Source organism: Theropithecus gelada, chromosome 1 (genome assembly GCF_003255815.1).
Source record: "Theropithecus gelada isolate Dixy chromosome 1, Tgel_1.0, whole genome shotgun sequence".
Classification (NCBI taxonomy): Eukaryota; Metazoa; Chordata; class Mammalia; order Primates; family Cercopithecidae; genus Theropithecus; species Theropithecus gelada.
This window is the reverse complement of record NC_037668.1, coordinates 12,143,284-12,163,893: the sequence shown is the minus strand read 5'-3', so window position 1 is coordinate 12,163,893 and position 20,610 is coordinate 12,143,284. Positions and strand designations below refer to the sequence as shown.

Genomic DNA, 20,610 nt, shown 5'->3' with positions numbered 1-20,610 from the left:
AACATAGCTCAGCTCTGTTCTGTCACAGTGCCAGTGTGTGCTCTGAAGTAGGGCCACTTCAGCCAACTTTAGAAATGTCCCTGATAAAACATTTGCAATTTTTAAGCCCCGCAGACTTGTGTGATGTGTTAGTGATTTTCTAGAACCGTAGAGTGACATTAGGTCTCATGAGACGCTCTTATACTCTTGCTGTGTTTGCCATAGGATATGGCTTTGGACATTTTCCTTTGCAAACTGAAAAATGAAAGAATAAAGTGTTTAGAGGTAAATAGTAAATAGTTATTTTAAAATGAATGAACTCAGTATTACTGTTTCAGAGTATAGCAGCCTTCAAGGCACACTTATCCATCTCTCATTTTCTTAAAATTCTCCAGATAAGAAAGCTATCATTTCCTGATATCACATTCTAGGTGTTAGTGATGTTCAAATTGGAGATTATATTTACATTTCAAATACCTTCATTCTTGTGCCTTTTCTTGCAGAATACCCTAGGTGCTTTCTGAAGCCAAGTTTCAGGTCAGAACAAAGCATGACTAAGATATGAAATATCCCAGGAGCATCTTAGAGTGGCTCAGGGTCCCTGATAGTAACCTAGGTATCTATTTTGCACCAAAAACTAATGATCTTAATGTTTGCTTTACTTTAGTTTTATGTATAATAAAATACATTGTGCAGATTTAATCATGATATTGTTTCCTTCAGAGTGGCCCAATATATTGTACAAACCATTGTTTACATAAGAAATTTCATTGTAATTTCACTAACTTGGTGAGCCAGGAAAGCACCAAGAAGGTTTCTTTACTGGATACACCTGGTAGGGCCACATGGTACACACCATGTGCAAGGTGATGCAAGGATAGTTCCATGAAAGTAGAAATGAGATCAGTTTACCCCATTTCTTCACCAAGTCCTGTATTTCACTCTATGACTCAATTGTACATTTATATACCTCCTATACTAAAAAGTTTTGTCTTCTTTCAGATATAAGTGCCTCTGTGATGCAGGCTGGGTTGGCATCAACTGTGAAGTGGACAAAAATGAATGCCTTTCTAATCCATGCCAGAATGGAGGAACTTGTGACAATCTGGTGAATGGATACAGGTGTACTTGCAAGAAGGGCTTTAAAGGTGAAAACAAAAGTACATCTTTCTGTGTCTGCTCTGTCTTCTTTTTGTTGCATACTGCTTGACTCACTTCTTAGTTTCCTTTTCTCTTTTCATTCATTCATGTAACAAACATATTGAACAATTAGAACTTCTAAGGCACTTAGGGAATAAAAACATGAATAGATACAATTTCTACCTTCAGCCTAGCAGTGAGGTAACCTATTGAAATAGTAATTTTTATTTTTCTTTTCTTTTTTTTTTGAGATGGAGTTTCGCTCTTGTTGCCCCGGCTGGAGTGCAATGGCACGTGATCTTGGCTCACCGCAAGCTCCGCCTCCTGTGTTCAAGCGATTCTCCTGCCTCAGCCTCCCTAGTAGCTGGGATTACAGGCATGCGCCACCACACCCAGCTAATTTTGTATTTTTAGTAGAGATAGGGTTTCTCCATGTTGGTCAGGCTGGTCACGAACTCCTGACCTCTGGTGATCTGCCCACCTCGGCCTCTCAAAGTGCTGGGATTACAGGCATGAGCCACCACACCCGACCTGAAATAGTCATATTTGAGATGAACAGTTAAGACTCCAGTTTTACAGCATTGGCCAAGTGTCCAATTATAAGCTTCCTGGTCCAGGTTTGAGTCTATATAATAGTTCAAATAGATATATGAAAGTAGAATGAAAATACTATGCTTACTGTAATTAAGATAGTAGTAATATCAAGGAAGAATCCACATGTTCAGAACTCTTTCAACACATTGAGATATTCTTAGTTACTTAGTCATCTTTGGTCTTCACCGGCGGTCCTCAACCCTCAGGCTACAGACCAGTACCTGTGCGTGGCCTGTTAGGAACCAGGCCACACTGCAGGAGGTGAGCAGCCGGCGACGGGGCCAATCTTCATCTGTATTTATAGCCACTCCCCATCACTCACATTACCGCCTGAGCTCTGCCTCTGTCAGATCAGTGGTGGCCTTAGATTCTCATTGGATTGCGAACCCTGTTGTGAACTGCATATGTGGGGGATGTAGGTTGCGTGCTCCTTATAAGAATCTAATGCCTGATGATCTATCACTGTCTCCCATCACCTCCAGATGGGACTGTCTACTGGCAGGAAAACAAGCTCAGGGTTCCCACCTATTCTACATTATAATGTAGATTCTACTATATTATGAGTTGTAAAACTATTTCATTGTATATTACAGTGTAATATTATAATAATAAAAATAAAGTGTACAATAAATGGGATATGCTTGAATCATCATCCTAAAACCATCCCCTCAACCCCGGATCATGGAAAACTTTGTCTTCCACGAAACCAGTCCCTGGTGCCAAAAAAGTTGGGGGACTGCTGGCCTACCCAACAAATGTATAGTCATGGGAGTTGGGTAAATTCTGTTTCTGAGTTATCACTGTTGTATTTCTACCATCAGTTTTCTCTTGGAAACTCACAAAAGAGACCTGTGTGGATAAATCATTATATTTGCACTCATCTGTCTACTTATTCATTGATTTCCTCACTCAAATATTGTACCATGCTGTTGTCATACATCAGCATGTTTTAGAGCCACTTTATTTGATTACTTGAAACTTTTCTGAGACCATATTTCAGCCATTAATTTTCTGATATATTGTATTACATTGGCAAAGAAACTTGTAGATTTCAAAACACTTTTATTTCCTTATCTTATGAGACTTGCTTATCAGTGAACAAAATAAAATTCAAAAGGTAAGATCCCAAGTTATATGCCCAGTGAGCAGCAGAATACTCCTTGAACCCATACCTCTGCATTCCTAGACCATGTTTTCTTTTCCACAGTGCCATAGTTTCTCTATTGTAAGGCTCTGTGCCAGGCCCTATTGCAGATGCAAAGGTGTGCAGTATTTGGGTACAGTGCTATCTCCACTAATCTTTTATTCCTTTTATCCTTTTCTTAGTGGGAGAAGGTTTCATGCCTTGAATCAGGAGAAAACAGCTTTGTAACTTCAGGAAGTACCACATGGGTGGTAGACACTGTGCCTATGAAAAAATGGGTGTAAACCAGAGGCTTTGATTAAAGTATTCAAAAACATCATCCCTTTTCCTGACCAGAAATGTTATATACAAAGGGCTTATGTTTATCATGCAGCAAGCTATTGGCTGGGTGTGATGGCTCACACCCGTAATCCCAGCATTTTGGGAGGGTGAGGTGGTGGGATCATTTGACCCCAGAAGTTTGAGACCAACCTGGGCAACATAATGAGACCTCATCTCTACAAGAAATTTAAAAAGTCAAGTGGGCATGATGGCATGCACCTGTGGTTCTAGCTACTCAGGAGGCTGAGGTGGGAGGATTGCTGAGCCCAAGAGGTCGAGGCTGCAGTGAGCCATGGTTACACAACTGCATTCCAACCTGAATGACAGAGTGAGACCCCCTGTCTCAAAAATAAATAAACAATAAATAGATCATGCAACAAGCTTTTGAACCAAGAACTTCATTATTGAGAAGTTATTTGTAGTTGGAGGGGCATTAGGCTTTCAGACCGTTAGAACAGACTGTTTTTCCATACATCTTTTCAACTAATTGACTGCTGTCATTTACTGACTGTATGTCAGGGACATGGGGCTGAAATGAATGAACAGATATTTCAGTGGCCTGAAGAAATGAATGCACTTTCTGGTGTGTTCAGTTTTTACCCCCAAAGAGAATTGGTTAGAAATTGAGATAATGAGACTGTCAGAAAGTTTTACTGTTTTTGGTTTTTCCCTTTTGTCTACAGGCTATAACTGCCAGGTGAATATTGATGAATGTGCCTCAAATCCATGCTTGAACCAAGGAACCTGCTTTGATGACATAAGTGGCTACACTTGCCACTGTATGCTGCCATACACAGGTAGGTCCTAGAAGTACTAGCAGGGACCAGAGGGGATACTTGGCCTTGCTTTGTCAGTGCCTGAGTCTGAGTGCCCAGGTCTGTGGGGCTGCAATGCTGCTCCAAGGGCTCACTCCTCAGTTGTCCTTCCTGCCCTTACTGACTGGATCTTGAGCTTTGAGGAAACATTGTGGCCTCCTAAGATGCAAGTGGTAGACAGTCATTTGCCTACATTGTACTTAAGTATTTGAAAGAAAAAAAAATTTTAATTGTATGTGACTGGAACCAGGCACATAGCTGATGGTTGTCTATCAGTTGACCGTTTCCAGGACATTAGCTATTTGTCTTAGTTTCAATAATACAGCTACCATTTATTGGTAATTTACTATGTGCCAGGCACTTTTTGTACTTTGGATTATTTAATGTATTCCTCAATAATTCTACAATGTAGAAGTTCCTATTGCCATTTTACACATGAGGAGGCTGAGGCAAAGGGAGCTTGCTTGCTCAAGGTCATATAGGTAAGTGGTACATCTAGGATTTACCTGTAAGTCTCTTTGAATCTGAAGTTTTTCCTCTTAATGACCTTTTTACTTCCCACATTCAGTACCGCTACATCTCACTCAGAGGTGTCACCCCTTTGACGGCTGTTACAACTGAGAAGACGTGAGTGTGACTGCATGCCACATAGCTGTTCTTTGTTTCAGGTGTTACATTTGGAGTGTGCTTGGGACATTTATTCTTTGTTTTCTACTGGCTTATTATTGCCTTCTTGTGATTGGTTATATTTCTATGGCTTGTTTGTCTCCTCTTCATCTATTTTCCTCATTCAGAGGGAACAGAACACAAACATAGACAATAACTGTCTGTTTCATCAGGTTGCGGCATGCAGTCAGGAGCATGGCTGAGTTATTACTTCCCTGGAGTCTTCAGCTGTTGATAGCAGCTATTGATAGTGACGCTAAGTTGTGTAGAGTAGCAGAATAACCATAGCATGACTGTGTTACCTGAAAGACTTGATAGCACATTGTTACTTTTTCCCCTCTAGAAGAAATAGTAGGCCGGGCACGGTGCCTCACCCTGTAATCCCAGCACTTTGGGAGGCCAAGGTGGGCGGATCACGAGGTCAGGAGATTGCAACCATCCTGGCTAAACATGGTGAAATCCCGTCTCTCCTAAAAATATAAAAAATTAGCCGGGCGTGGTGGCAGGCACCTGTAGTCCCAGCTACTTGGGAGGCAGAGGCAGGAGAATGGCATGAACCTGGGAGATGGGGGTTGCAGTAAGCTGAGATCATGCCACTGCACTCCAGCCTGAGTGACAGAGTGAGAATCCATCTCAAAAAAAAAAAAAAAAAAAAAAAGAAAGAAATAGTAATGTAGGGAAACTACATTTAACAGGCCTAGTTCATAAAATCACAGTTGTAGGAGGTCCCTAACTATCTTGCCCAAGGTTACACAGTTAGCAATATTGGAGCCAATGCTGAAAAGACTATGGGTTTCTCCATTTTCAAAGCCTCTTAATCAGGACTTCTTACTTAAATTCAGAGAACATCCTTGGGATACAACTTGGGAAATTTTTCGTTTTCTTACCTGTTTATGTGTCATAAACTCTGTCATTTACTTTCCAGGCAAGAACTGTCAGACAGTATTGGCTCCCTGTTCCCCAAACCCTTGTGAGAATGCTGCTGTTTGCAAAGAGTCACCAAATTTTGAGAGTTACACCTGCTTGTGTGCTCCTGGCTGGCAAGGTAACAACATGGGTGTGGAGAAGCCAAGAACATGCATTCTGAGCTTTAAACAAAGTGGTCAGGTTATCAGATCATATGGAAGGCCCTGCTGGTCTTCTGAGGCCTGTCTGTCTTGTCAAGAGCACACAGGTTTTGCATAGGAGCTGCTAATTGGAATGGCTTAGAAAGCCTTTCCATCGTCCGTGTCTTTGGGGCCCCCTAGCGGCTGGAAGGCTGCTACCGCAGACTCTCAAGCCATGATGTTCGTTCTTCAGGGAGTTTTAGCACCTTGGCAGCAACTTCCTAGGCCACAGAAGTCTTCCTGAAACTTCCTAAAGTAGGGGACCAACCAGTTTGTGGAATAGCTCCATGCACCCCAACTTAAGCTCAGGTCCTGCATAGGTGTTTGTGGGAATCACCTTCCAAGGACTAGGTCATTTATTGGCCTTGTGTTCCTAGGTCAGAGGTGTACCATTGACATTGACGAGTGTATCTCCAAGCCCTGCATGAACCATGGTCTCTGCCATAACACCCAGGGCAGCTACATGTGTGAATGTCCACCAGGCTTCAGTGGTATGGACTGTGAGGAGGACATCGATGACTGCCTTGCCAGTGAGTATGCCAGTCAGCTCTTAAGCCCCCCTGAAGAAAGGAAAGCACACAGGGAGCAGAGGAGAGTGCAGTGGAGGCTGCCACCACTCATGCCTGACATTGGGCATACCGGTCATTTATCCAGCATATTTAACAGTAGTGTTTTAACTCTTTCTTTTGAAGCTAGTGTCTTGGAGTTGAGGCAGTGGAATATATTTTAAGTATTCCCTTTAATTTGTGAACATTGAAAATGTGAGGACAATGCTATGATAGTGTTTTTTTAAAAACAGATTTATTGAGGTATAATTAATATACATTAAACTGCAGATATTTTTAGTGTACAGTTTGACACATTTTGACATATGGTAACTGAAACTATCACCCAAAATAATAAACATATTTATCACCCTAAAATTATCTTCATCCCATTGCAATTTAACGTTCTCTCTCTCTTTATTGCCTGTGGAGCCACAGGTTTACTTTCTGTCACTATAGATTATTAGTTGGCAGTTTTTATCATTCTGTATAAATGCAATCAGATAAGCATAAGCCAGGAGAAGTTCTGAGTTGTTTTAATGAACATAGTATTTGAGATCCATCCATGTTGTTTATACCAATAGTACATTCTAGTTTATTGTTGCATGGTATTCCATTGTATGGACATATTACAGTTCATTGGTTGATGGCCATTTGGGTGTTTTCCAATTTGGGGATATTACAAATGAAGTTGCTATGAATGAGTCTTTGGGTGGACATATGATTTTAGTTCTTTTGAGTAAATACCTAGGAGTAGAATTGGTGAATCATGTGCTAAGTGTGTGTTTCACTTTTTAAGAAATTGCCAAAATATTTTCCAAGGTGGTTGTACTATTTTCATTCTCACCAGAATTGTATGAAAGTTCTATTTGAACCATATGCTCACAAACTCTTGGTGATATCAGTCATTTAAATTTAGCTCTTCTAGTTGGTGTGTAGTGGTATTTCATTGTGATATTAATTTGTGTTATTATCTTTGCCAATGATGTTAAGCATCATTTCATGTGCTTTTTGCCCATGTGCATATCTTCGTTGGTGAAATGTCTATTTAAATCTTTTGCCAATTTGAAATAATTGGGTTGTTTGTCTTCTTGAGTTGAAAGAAGATCATGCTTCATGTTTCTTGTTTAACAAATCTTCACCTAATCCAAACTCGAGGTTTATCTACTGTGGTTTCTTCTAAAAGTCGTATAATTTTAGCTCTTATATTTTGGCCTATGATCTATTTTGAGTTAATTTTTACATATTGTGTGTTATTGTACTAAGATCTTCAATAAATGCAGAATAGAAGTGGTGAGAGAAGCCAGCCTTGCCTTGTTTTTGATCCTGGGGGAAAAGTATGTAGTCTTTTACCATTAAGTAAGATGTTACCTATAGGTTTTCATAAAGGCTCTTTATCAAATTGAGAGACCTTGTACTTCTGGCTTGTTAAGAGGTCTTTTTGTATCTTTATAATGAATGAATGTTTATTTTTTGGTGTGCAGTTGATTTCTCTACATCTGTTGACATGGTGAAATTATTTTTTGGTCTTTTAATATAAGTAAATTGTCATCAACTTTATTATTTAATATTTTGCAAATGTTAAACTAATCTTAAATTTATTGGCTATATTCCATTTGGTCATTATGTATTACTCCTTTTATGTATTTTTGGATTTGATTTGCCAAAATGTTAAGGATTTCTATATCTGTGTTCATGAAGGATATTGTTCTCCAGGTTTCTTGTACTATCATTGTCTGGTTGTGATAGGAGGGCAATGCTGTCCTCATAGAACATATCAGGAAGTGTTTCTTTCTGTTTTCTGGGAGAATTTATGTAGAACTGGTGTATTTTCTTCCAAATATCTAGACATGGAACCTTCTTTCTGGGAAAGTTTTTAACTATAAGTTTGGTTTTCCTAATACATATATTGCCTTATGGGCTATCTGTTTTTAATTGAGCTTTGGTAATATCTGTCTTTCAAAGAATTCCTCCAGTTCATCTGTTTTGTCAAATTTGTTGACATAACATCAATTTGTTTCGTAACATTTCCTTACTGGGCTTTAATAGTCTGCAAGATCTGTGACGATTTCCTTCTCATGTTTCTACTATTGGTAATTTGTCTCTTCTTTGAGAGGAAAGAATGTCTGTTTTGCAGATTTTTTCATAGAGTGTTCTATAAATGTTATTAATTCAAATTGGATAATAGTGTTATTCAGGTCTTTTATGTCCTCTATGACTTTCTGTCTACTTATTATTCATCGAGTATAGTAAGTAGGCTTTCTGTTTATTTCTTATTCAAGAGTATTGAAATCTTCTACTATCATTGTATATTCATCTGTTTCTCTAGTAATTCTATTTGTTTTGGCTTAATGAATTTTGAAACTAATATTAAGTGCTTATAAACATTTAGGGTTCTTATGTCCTTTTGAGGAATTGACCCATTTATCATTTTGAAATGGTCTTTTTAAACTCTTGTCATATTTCTCTCTCTGAAGTCTACTTTGGCTGATATTGATATAGCTGCTCTAGCTTTATTTTATCATTAGAGTGTGTTTTTAAAAATCCTTTTACTTCTGACCTGTTTCTCTAAAATGGGTTTCTTGTAGAGAGCATATGTTGGGTCTTATCTTTTTTCTCCAATATGACAATATCCATCTTTTAATTCAGGTATTTAGACTGTTTAAATTTAATGTAGTTTTTTATATGGCTGGCTTCAAAATATGCCATCTTGCTGTTTGCTTTATCTTTGTTCTTTCTGTTTATTGTTTCCATTTTCCTCTTTTTCTGACATCTTTTGAAATAATTGCGTATTTTTATGATTATATGTTATCTACATACATAAATTTCCAAAATTTATCTATATTCACTACCGTATTCGTTATATATTTTTTAGTAGTTATTGTAGGGATTACTGGTGTACAACTTTAACTTGTTATAATGTACCTTCAATCATGCAACTTCATATAGAGGAGAAGAGCTGTACACTCACATTTGCATTCCTCCTGGCCTCTCTTGTATTGTTGTTATAAAATGTATATATCGTTAAACCCACCAAATATATAATTAAAAGGTAAATTATTTTTTCAAGAAATTTGAAAAATAATTTAGAAGTCTTTAGATTTTTATTCTTTTATGTAGATTTGTGTTTCCATCAGGTATCATTTTCCTTCTGTCTGAAAAAATCCCTTGAATATTTTGTGTAATCTTTGTCTCCTGGTGATGAAGTCTTTCTGTTTTTGTGTGTCAGAAAGGTTTTTATTTTGCTTTAGTTTTCAAAGATATTTTCACAGGGAAGAGAATTCTAAATTGACTTACTCTTTCAGCACTTTAAAGCTATCCTATTATCTTCTACCTTGCATTATTTCTGAGGAGAAATCTGCTGTTATTCCACAATTCTTTTATCTGTTCCTTCATATATAATTATCTCTCCTGTGGCTGCTTTTAAGATATCCTCTTTCCACTGATTTTTACCAACTTGATTATAATGCCTGTTAGTGTAGTGTTCTTTATGTTTCTTCTGTTTGGAGTTTACTTGTATTTTTGGTTAGGGGTCCAGGTCTGGAAAATACTTAACCATTATTTGGAAAATATTTAACCTTTTTTTTTTCAAAAGTTTTTGCCTCTCCCCTTTATAATGTTCATTATGCATTTATTAGACTGCAAGGTTGATTCATTTATTTTTCAGTGTTTCTTCCACTTAGTGTTTTATTTTGGATTATTTTATTATTTGAAGATATCTTGTTATACTTCCAAGTTCACTAATTGTTTCCTCTATAGTTTGTTGTTTACTGTTAATCTCATTTAGTATATTTTTCCCTCAGATATTATGTTTTTATAGGTAGAAGTTTAGTTCAAGTCTTTCTTTTAATGTTATCTCCCTCTTTGTCATGTTCATCCTTTTATTTCCTTCTTGAACATATTGAGTATCATCGTTTTATAGTTGATAATAATTGACCATATTTTATTGTCCTTACCTACTTTTCTACCATATAAGAAACTCCTGAGTATGTTTCTGTTCAAATTTTTTCTACTCATTTTGAGTTGTATTTCCTGCTTCTTTGCCTGCCTGGTAATTTTTTGTTGGATGCTAGACATCCATTTTACATTGTTCCATGCTGAATTTTCTTAAAAATCTTTTTTAAAAAAACATTTTTGAACTTTATTCAAATATTCAATTATTTGGACATAGTCCAATCCTTCAGAGTCTTACTTCAAGTTTGTTAATTGGTTCCAAAATAGTCTTTAGTCGAGGGCTAATATGGCTCACTACTAAGACAGGGGTCCCTCGGGACTCTACTCACTGCCACATGGTTTTTTTTCATTGTTATTGAATGAACATGAGCTATTCGCAGCCCAATGAAAACTATAGGGATTATACTGCCTACGTCTTTCTGGTGGTTGTTCCCCTAGCCTTAATAGTTTTATTACGTATGTACTGACCAATCCTAAGTTACTTGTGTAATGATTAAGTCATTAAACTTCAAATGAGATTATCACAATGCATTAATAATGGCACCTTAATTTGTAGGATATATAACTTCAGATTATCATAGGGAGGCCACCATGCTAGGTGCTGGCAGTGATAAGATAAATAAGTTTTAGTTTCTATTTTCATGAAGCTCATAGTCTATTAGGGAAGAAAGACATATAGATACAGTTTGAGACCAGCCTGGCCAACATGGTGAAACTAAAATACAAAAAGTAGCCAGGCGTGGTGGCAGACATCTGTAATCCCAGCTACTCGGGAGGCTGACGCACGAGAATCTCATGAACCCAGGAGGTGGAGGTTGCAGTGAGCCAAGATTGTGCTACTGCACCTCCAGCCCAGGCAACAGAGTGAGACTTCATCTTTAAAAAAAAAAAAAAACAGACATATGGACAAATAATTTTAAGGATGTATTACAAATGGTAAAAAAGTATGGATCCAAGGCACAATTGATGGAGAACTTTAGGGAGTGAGATCAAGCTGTTTGTATTTCTTTCTCACATTGAGTAACATGTCATTCAAAATACTGAGTGTTTTTAAATTTTTCTATATGAAGTGGAACCAACAGTATTTACAATGAGTTTAAAATAATTCAGTAAATTATGGATGGTGAGTTTCCTGAAAGATGCTATGGAAATTATAGTAACTGTGTACTGTGGTTAAGAAACAATTTTTTCTTAACTGAAACAATTTTTACAATTGCTTTAATAGAGACTGCAGATGAGTCTTATAAGGGAATTAGTTCAAGAGATAAATGAGGTATATTAAATCTTTCTCTAATAAAATAAGGGTCACATTACCCATTAGTTTAGTATTTAGTTTTCATTTTACATGTATAACCCATCTTTGCAATTATATTTTTAAGTTCCTTAAGAGCCATAGCTACAGCTTGTTTTTCTTATTCTGATTTGTATGCCATATGATTGTAGAGTGCCGTGGCATGACTGTCACTTAAAATTTGTTGGTTCCTTACTATGAGTATAAAGTGTTCCAATTTTTATTTAAACTTTGTTTCATAAGGCTACTGAAATCTAAAAGAGAGAAAAAGAGAGAGAGAGGAGACAGAAGTGAAAGGGAGAGAGAAGATTAATTTATATAGTTAATATGCCTGGAAAAACATGAATATGTGTATTTTATCCTCCCCCACACACTGCACAATCACATATACCTTTTGAAAATATTGATTGATATTCTGTGTATTGGGGCACATATTTGATTTGCAAATGTGTGAGGGACCAATGCAAGTTTTATGACTATTGGTTTTACAAAACTGTTGGTGGTGATATAGATGAAGTTTATTCCAATTAACAAACAGGTTAAAAACTTCAAGCAAGTATTACTGAATTGATTTTCATAAATGGGGGAGTTGGCAGAATTCAATGAAAAAGTCAGAATTATGCTGCCCTCGGCGTGACTTAGTTCAGGTCATTCACTTTTATGAATCTAAGATTAAATTGATGCTACTTTTCAGAGCTCTAATTCTTATGTAATGGCTTAGATCCTTGCCAGAATGGAGGTTCCTGTGTGGATGGAGTGAATTCTTTCTCCTGCCTCTGCCTTCCGGGTTTCACTGGGGATAAGTGCCAGACAGACATGAATGAGTGTCTAAGTGAACCCTGTAAGAATGGAGGGACCTGCTCTGACTACGTCAACAGTTACACTTGCAAGTGCCAGGCAGGATTTGATGGAGTCCATTGTGAGAACAACATCGATGAGTGCACTGAGAGGTGAGCAACCAATCACTCGGGCATCAGCATCTTACAAGAGAAAGGGAGAATGGGAAGGAAACTTCAGAGCACAGTGCTAGAATTGTGGAGCAGGGATGAGGTGTCCCCATGGATCCCAGTCCACAGTCATCTCCTATTGCCCAGTTACTGGTTCCTGAAAAACATACGTAGTTAGAAAGTTAAAGGTCAGAGGTTGCAAAGTTTATAGGGATGGTTTATTATTTCTTGCTTAGAGAACAGAAAGAGCTATAATTCTGTTCTGTTCTTCCCTTGGTCTCTTGTTCATTTCAAAAATCCGAAAATTCCATTTTCTCTGCAGAGATTGGAATTGTTACCAGTCTTTAAGAAATTTCTGGGAGTTTTGTTTCATTTCTTTTTATAATATCATGAACATATTTGTTCTATTTGTCTTTTATAAATAATCTATAGTGAAGAGGATTTTTCAAATAAATTGACTTAGAGATAAAATGAAATGAGGTACATGGGAAAACTACAGAAGAACTGGGTAAAACCTAGAAAACTTCACTTTCTCTAGGTATCTATACTAAGCTCAGTCTTTTAAATACTTCTGAGCCTTTGATTATAGAAAGGAAGTGGGCACCTCAGAGCTTCTGGCACCCAATCTAGCTTGTAAGAAAGTTTACGGGATATGGGTTGCTCAGAGGTATTTGCCTCTGTAACATCTTAGATTCCAGAAATCTTACTTTCTAGTAGTAAGTCACAGGCACCAGATGCATAGCTGATGTTGCTCTCTCTGTTTGCTTCTTAGCTCTTGTTTCAATGGTGGCACATGTGTTGATGGGATTAACTCCTTCTCTTGCTTGTGCCCTGTGGGTTTCACTGGACTCTTCTGCCTCCATGAGATCAATGAATGCAGCTCTCATCCATGCCTGAATGAGGGAACATGTGTTGATGGCCTGGGTACCTACCACTGTAGCTGCCCCCTGGGCTACACTGGGAAAAACTGTCAGGTAATTGACTTCCTTCCCATTCACCAAACTGCTCCCCTAGAGCAGCTGAATATTATACCTGTTCACTTTCTAGTCTGAATAAGTTCCTTCTAAAAGAGACTATTGTGGATCTCAGGGATGTCCCTGAGATAATCTAGGTAACTTCTTAATAACTTGCAGATTCCAAAATGGTGCTGGAAATATGATACAGATTCACAAACGTAAGATCTTGAAAAGAGGCTAACCACGAACTGCAGAAAAATGCATGTGGGAAATAAACACAGTGTTTTTTTGTTTGTTTTTTGTTTTGTTTTGTTTTGTTTTACATTGGAAGCACAGAAAGAACTGAAGAAAATAGAGAATAATCAAAATAACCTTTTAAAGGTCAGATGCAACATCTAAGGGGGTAATAATGATAATTGTTATATCTTACAATGTGGTAACATTCTCAAAACCAAACGATTTACATATCTTTTAAGTTCAAATATGTAAATACACACTTCCATAAAATTTTAGGATGGAAAGAGCCCTTATAGGCAACTAATCTAACCTTTGATTTCATAGAAGGCAAAACTGAGCCCCAGAGGGGCAAAGTAACTTTTCCAAAGCTGCATACCAAACAGCACTGTATTTAATTTTATGCTATTCTACCTCTTTAATGGTGATAGAATAATAACTCCAAAGAACATAGGAACAAATGGCCAAACTTGACTTACAGGGCGCACTTAAGTAAGGCTTAGGCTATATTAGACATGGGAGCACCCACCTCCACAGAATTAAGCGGCTTGTTGCAGATTCCATGGATCCCGAGAGCATTTTTGGTTGGGCTCCTATTTGTTCTCATAGCGTTGATTGGAAGTGCTGACGAAGCACTCCTCCCTTCTTCCAGCAAACAGTCTATATTGTGAATTTGGCCTTCCTCTCCTCAAGGGGCCAAGCCACTCCATGTGTGAATTCAGATGAAAGGTGCCAGTCCTTGTGCACTCTTTGCCTCAGATTGCCTTCCTTAGAAATAAGCTCTTAAACGGTTTTAGGCTTATTAACAGGCATTAAGTCCTTTTACCCATATTCACCAAAGATAGATTTGGTCAAGACCCATGTGGATTTCTCACACAGGATTAGCACAGAAAGTGTGAACCTGTCTGACAGCTTTAACTCTTTCTTTCTAGCACTGCGGGGTGGCCATACATGTAGGCAAATCATGTCTAGAGCATTGGGAATAGCTTAACCTGTTGGGCTTCCTTGAATTTTTAAACTTTTTTGGTAATAACTTTTTAAATAGAAGACCTAAGAGGAATTAGACTACAGCAGGCCCTCAAATAACTTTGTTTCCTTCAGCGTCATTTTGTTATAACATTGAGTGGTGGAAAAAATCTGTTTTTGGCCAGAGCTGCTGTCTGTGTGGGGTTTGCATGTTCTCCCCATGTCTGTGTGGGTTTTCTCCAGGGACTCTAGTTTCTTCCCACAACTCAAAGCCATGTATGTTGGGTGAAGTGGACATGTCTACATTGTCCCATTGTGCCAGAATAGGCTCTGGCCACTCATGAACCTGAACTGGAATAAATGGGTTAGAAAATAAATGAATGGAGCCAGGCACGGTGGCTCACGCCTGTAATCCCAGCACTTTGGGAGGCTGAGGTGGTGGATCATGAGGTCAGGAGATCGAGACCATCCTGGCTAACACGGTGAAACCCCGTCTCTACTAAAAATACAAAAAATTAGCCAGGTGCGGTGGCAGGCACCTGTAGTCCCGGCTACTCAGGAGGCCGAGGCAGGAGAATGGCATAAACCCAGGAGGCAGAGCTTGCAGTGAGCCAAGATTGCACCATTGCACTCCAGCCTGGGCGACAGAGTGAAACTCCATCTCAAAAGAAAAAAAAAAAAAAAGAAAATAAATGAATGAATATGCCAATTATTGTAAAATGAAAACTCATAAAGCCTATGATAATCGTACCGGGTGCACAACAATAAACGATGTGGTACAAAACCACCCAGCAAGCCTGCCATATTGGTTAGTGTTGCTTTCTGAACTGTGTGGTGGTAAGAGGTGCTGACAGTTTTGCTTTGCAAACATTTATTCCTTGACTTGACCTGCCACCACTAGGACTACCATTACTCGCGGATTCACCAAAAATTGGATGAATAATTATTTTACTTGTTTTTATTAATATTTCTTAAATGAATGTATAGCTTGTTTATTTTAATGTTTAATATTAGAAGTGGGTGGTAATTTGAAGTTTAGTGACTTTTTTAACCAGAAATAAGTACAGGAACTTAACTCTTTTTTATATCAATTAGACTGTGGTAAAATTGGTTTCATTATATATTGTTGTCCTTAAAGTCGCAGTTTCCAGGAACCTAATGATGACGTTAAGTGAAGACTTACGGTACGTAAAAAATGGTTAGGTGTACCTCAGAACACTGAATCTAGTTTAAGGGCTCTTTTACTAGATGAAGGCTCCTTTTCTTTTTAATCAGTGTGCTTTTCTTTCATTTCTTGTAACATAATAGAACTTCTTTTTCTTCGTTTCTAGTATTTGGATTTTGATGTATGTACACCCCTGCCTCTGTTTCAGACCCTGGTGAACCTCTGCAGTCGGTCTCCATGTAAAAACAAAGGTACTTGCATTCAGGATAAAGCAGAGTCCCGGTGCCGATGTCCATCTGGATGGGCTGGTGCTTATTGTGATGTGCCCAATGTCTCTTGTGACATAGCAGCCTCCAGGAGAGGTAAGCTTTGCTCCCTTGGACTCAGGTCATTCACTGAAATATTGACTGACCAGTGGCATTTAGAGCAGGTATTATTTTTTGTCAGATAAGAGGGAAGGGCAGATAGTAGTGGGTGGGCAGGGCTCTGGGGAAAGGGCTCAAGATAGAAGATGTAAGGGTAGAGGAATAGGTTCAGAGATTCCAGGAAGAAATGTATTTGAAATGAAACTAAGGTATATTCCACTTTCAGGGTTTATTTTTAATATACATCTGGTACTGAGGGCTGTGAAGAACTGGCTAAGAATAAGATTTGATGTGTCAGCCAGTTTAGGTTTACTTGCTCATTGGTTGATTTGAACCCCACGTGTCACATGTTCTTCTGTGACATTTCTTCCTCACTGGGTTTCCCAGGTGTGCTTGTTGAACACTTGTGCCAGCACTCAGGTGTCTGCATCAATGCTGGCAACACACATTACTGTCAGTGCCCCCTGGGCTATACTGGGAGCTACTGTGAGGAACAGCTCGATGAGTGTGCGTCCAACCCCTGCCAGCACGGGGCAACGTGCAGTGACTTCATTGGTGGATACAGATGCGAGGTGAGGACACTGAACAAGCAGAGGTCATGGACCTCCCAGGAGATCATACAACTGTTTTGAGCACTGATATATTGAATTTAGCTGCTTGTATCTTATATTTATAGTTTATAGATTTTTACCAATCCCCATCATAGTGTTTACCACTGTTTCTTTCAGCTTCTCTATGCAGTAAGTTAACATGTCCCTAGTATGGAACCATCCCAGCTCCTTAGGCTTGCTTTTAGGATTCAGAGCCAAGAGTCACTACCAGAGTGCATTTTACAGGCTCACCCAACATAGCAGTCCGCACTTCCCTGAATAGCAGCTGAGATAGGAAAAACTGCTTTGTGGAGTATTCCTTTGGCCCCTGTCACCTTTGTATGTAGTCATTAATCAGTCAACTAGCAATTTTCTCTCAAAAAAAATGTTGCTCATCCTGTTCCCCATAGCATCATGCTAAATGTTACATGTATATATTGGAGGAAGTATGTGTCTTCAAGGGACATGTCACTATTTTAATGTCTGGGCTGATAATGGTTAGAGCAAGCAAGATATTAGCAAAATGTCTGAGACATTAATTGGATACCAATTCAAACCACCAAGCAACACTGAGAAAAGCTTTGCTTCTCTATTGTTATATGAATGAGCCAATGATAGCTTCTGTATTTTGGCCCCTGGGTTGTTTATTTCTTCACAGCAGGCTGGGACTCATTAGCTGAAAGGCCTGCCAGTGCCAAACCCAAATTTTGACACATCCAGTTGTTTTAAACATAGTGCTCAAATAAGCAGATTTTTAACTATTTAGAGCTTGCCTGCTTTGCATAGCCTGCAAAACAGCAGCCAAAATCTGCTAGCCATAGTATAAGTAGGACAAGATAAACCCTGGGGCCATACAGACCCCAGACTGATGCTGGCCTTTAGTGCTCTCTGACCCAGAGATTCCTGCCACTGGCTGCTGAGTGACATCACCTAGACTCCCTCTCTGATCCTTCTTTCCCAGAGTTTACTTGCTGTCTTCCTCTTACCCACCTACCCCTCTGAAAGGTCTCATGCTATATGAGACTTCTCCCACATGCAAACCTGTCAAAGTGTCCAAATAAAGCCACCTCACAGCCATATCCTTTTTCTTGGTCAGCCCTGAAATCCTTCCAACCCCTATAGCCACCACAGCCAGCCAGACCCACCTCCCTTTACCCCCAGCCGTATCTCAACCAGTTTCTCACACATACATGCAGTTTCCTAAACCTGGAGATCAATAATTGCATGTCTGTGCTACCATCCACATATGCCTTTTGACTGAGTCATAGGGTCCTCATCACATACAGAGGAATGTGTATTTTAAAGATGAGGAAACCTGTACCTGGGAGGAACAAAAGGTTTGCACACAAGTCAAATCTGAAATATCCTTCATTGTATTCAGTCTTTGCCTTCCTTTTAAAGTGCCTTTTTCAACTGGAGGAGGAATAGGTAAATGCCAGTAAGCTGCGGGTTTTCTGTCCCTGCGTAGAATGATTAGCAGAGAGTGTGATGGCTCCAGAGAAAACATACAAAAGCTAAGTGGGGAGGTGGGAGAGAGTCACAGAAATGTTCCAGATCTCACTTGCTCTCATGGTCTGTTTCCAGTAATGGTCCAGTATTCCTTACCCATTATGTTTCCTCATGGCAGTGTGTCCCAGGCTATCAGGGTGTCAACTGTGAGTATGAAGTGGATGAGTGCCAGAATCAGCCCTGCCAGAATGGAGGCACCTGTATTGACCTTGTGAACCATTTCAAGTGCTCCTGCCCACCAGGCACTCGGGGTATGAAATCATCCTTATCCATTTTCCATCGAGGGCATTGTCTAAGTTATAAAACCATTCTTAGTGTTCAGGGGATTTTATAAAATCAAAGATAGTAAGACTAGCTTCATTCCAAGCATTTAGTTCTGCATCCTAGTAATTCAAGCCATTTTATTCTCCCATCTCTTGCTAACTCTGATGTTGTGATTTATGTTCTCAGTTTTATCTGGTTGTTTGGCATCTTGATATTCCATGAAACACAGAATATGGAACTGATACAATATTAACATAACATAACAAAATTAGCTTGGTCAGTAAGATTTCTTGTTGCTTCACAGAAAAGCAACTAATGACCTCTAAAATAAACAATTTACATTTACCTGCTTATGTATTTTTTAAATTAGCCAAGTCTTACCTCTATAAGGTGGGGGAATGAATGAAATGAAAATATCTGCCTATTTTCATCACCTCAGGGGAGGATACTGATGGTGCAAGGTTCTACCTTAGGAATTGCAGTAAGGCCTGATGAGAGATGCAGCCATGGACTGTGAGTGATGGGGCCATCATTCTTCTGTGGGCATTGCCACTGCTTTTCAACTAAGTGGTAGGGCCGTGATTCTGCTGCGAACATTGACACTGCTTTTGAACCATCCCTTGGAAAGAGTTTTGAGTACTGTTTATCAGAAGAGATGTAGTTATGATGGGGCCTACTCTGAGAAGCCTGTGAAAAAAATGTTAAAGGCCATCCACACTGGTGACAAATTCATTCTCGTTAGTGTCAAAGAGAACAGAGTGCCAGAGAAGTATTTGTATTGCCTTAGAGCTTTGTGTCAGTAAAGTTTGATAATTTGCCTTCCCAGATATCAGAGTTTGACTAAATTAAAATAGGAGAGTACCCTACTAGTAGGCTCGTTATTGAGGAATGAGGTTAATGGGAAGAAGAAAACTAAGGAGAAACGGTCTTTAAGTATTTGAAGAATGGTCCTGCAAAAAGGAGAATTGTTCTTTATTCTAGAAATCAATGGTTGAGTAGAAATTAATTCTAATTCATTGTTAGTTTGTTCCTTTGAGAAATTGTACTGGTTAGGACAAGCTATGATTCTGGTGATAGCTATTATCGTAGTTCATTTATGTTGCTATAAAAGAATACCTGAGACTAAGTAATTTATTTTTCGAAAGAGGTATATTTGGCTCACAGTTCTATAGGCTGTACAGGAAGCATGGTGCCAGCATCTGCCTCTGGTGTGAGTGTCAGGCTGTTTCCACTCATGGTGAAAAGTGAAGAGGAGCCAATGTGTGTAGAGATCATATGGCAAGAGATGAAGCAAGTGAGAGGGGAGGGAGATCCCAGGCTCTTTTTAACAACCAGCTCTCATGGGAACTAATAGAGCGAGAATGCTGTCATTGTCTCAAGGATAGCACCTTGAGACATTCATGAGGGGTCTACTCCAGGGACCCAGATACCTCCCATTAGGCCCTATGTCCAACATTGGAGATCACATTTTAACATGTGGTTTGGAGGAGTCAAACTTCAAGCTATAGCAGCTAATTAAACCTCAAATCTCAGAGCTTAATATAACACTAATTTTGTCACTCAGATAAAGTCGAATATGTGTTGGGCTACCTTTCTCTGTGTTTCAGATATGTAGTTTGAAACACCTGGCCTCCAAGGCCTCCACAGTACAGGGAAGAGAGACAGACTTGAAGGGTCATACAGCAGCTTTCACTAGCTCAGTTTGGAAGCAACACACATCACTGTCCCTCACAGTATATTGACCAGAATTATTAAATGGCCTCCATGACTTCAAGGGAGGCTGGGAAATATAGGAGAATACATGAGTATTCATCAAACTCTAAAATCACTGCCATACCATGAACTTTTAATTAATAAGACATGTCCAGTCCTAGAATGGATCATTTCAGGAAGAAACAAAATTTTTGTCTCTTCTAACCCTGTGGTAAAGATGGCTTAGAATACTAGTTTCAATATTATCATGACAGTCTTTTTCTTTCAGCACTTTGAATATGTCATCCAACTGATTTCTGATATCCATGGTTTTTAATGAGAAATATGCTGTTAATCTTGTTGAAGT

At 38.8% G+C, this 20,610-nt stretch overlaps 1 protein-coding gene across 1 annotated transcript in view; it reads left to right on the top strand.

Annotated features, from left to right (window-relative positions):
• NOTCH2 (notch 2) overlaps positions 1-20,610 on the top strand; it is a 166,621-nt gene that overhangs the window by 124,538 nt on the left and 21,473 nt on the right. Inside the window, exons 14-22 of the mRNA XM_025375100.1 lie at positions 982-1,127; positions 3,862-3,975; positions 5,585-5,704; positions 6,143-6,295; positions 12,277-12,505; positions 13,275-13,476; positions 16,032-16,185; positions 16,576-16,760; positions 18,406-18,538. Coding sequence (XP_025230885.1) covers positions 982-1,127; positions 3,862-3,975; positions 5,585-5,704; positions 6,143-6,295; positions 12,277-12,505; positions 13,275-13,476; positions 16,032-16,185; positions 16,576-16,760; positions 18,406-18,538 — 1,436 coding nt within the window. The remainder of the gene's footprint in view (positions 1-981; positions 1,128-3,861; positions 3,976-5,584; positions 5,705-6,142; positions 6,296-12,276; positions 12,506-13,274; positions 13,477-16,031; positions 16,186-16,575; positions 16,761-18,405; positions 18,539-20,610) is intronic.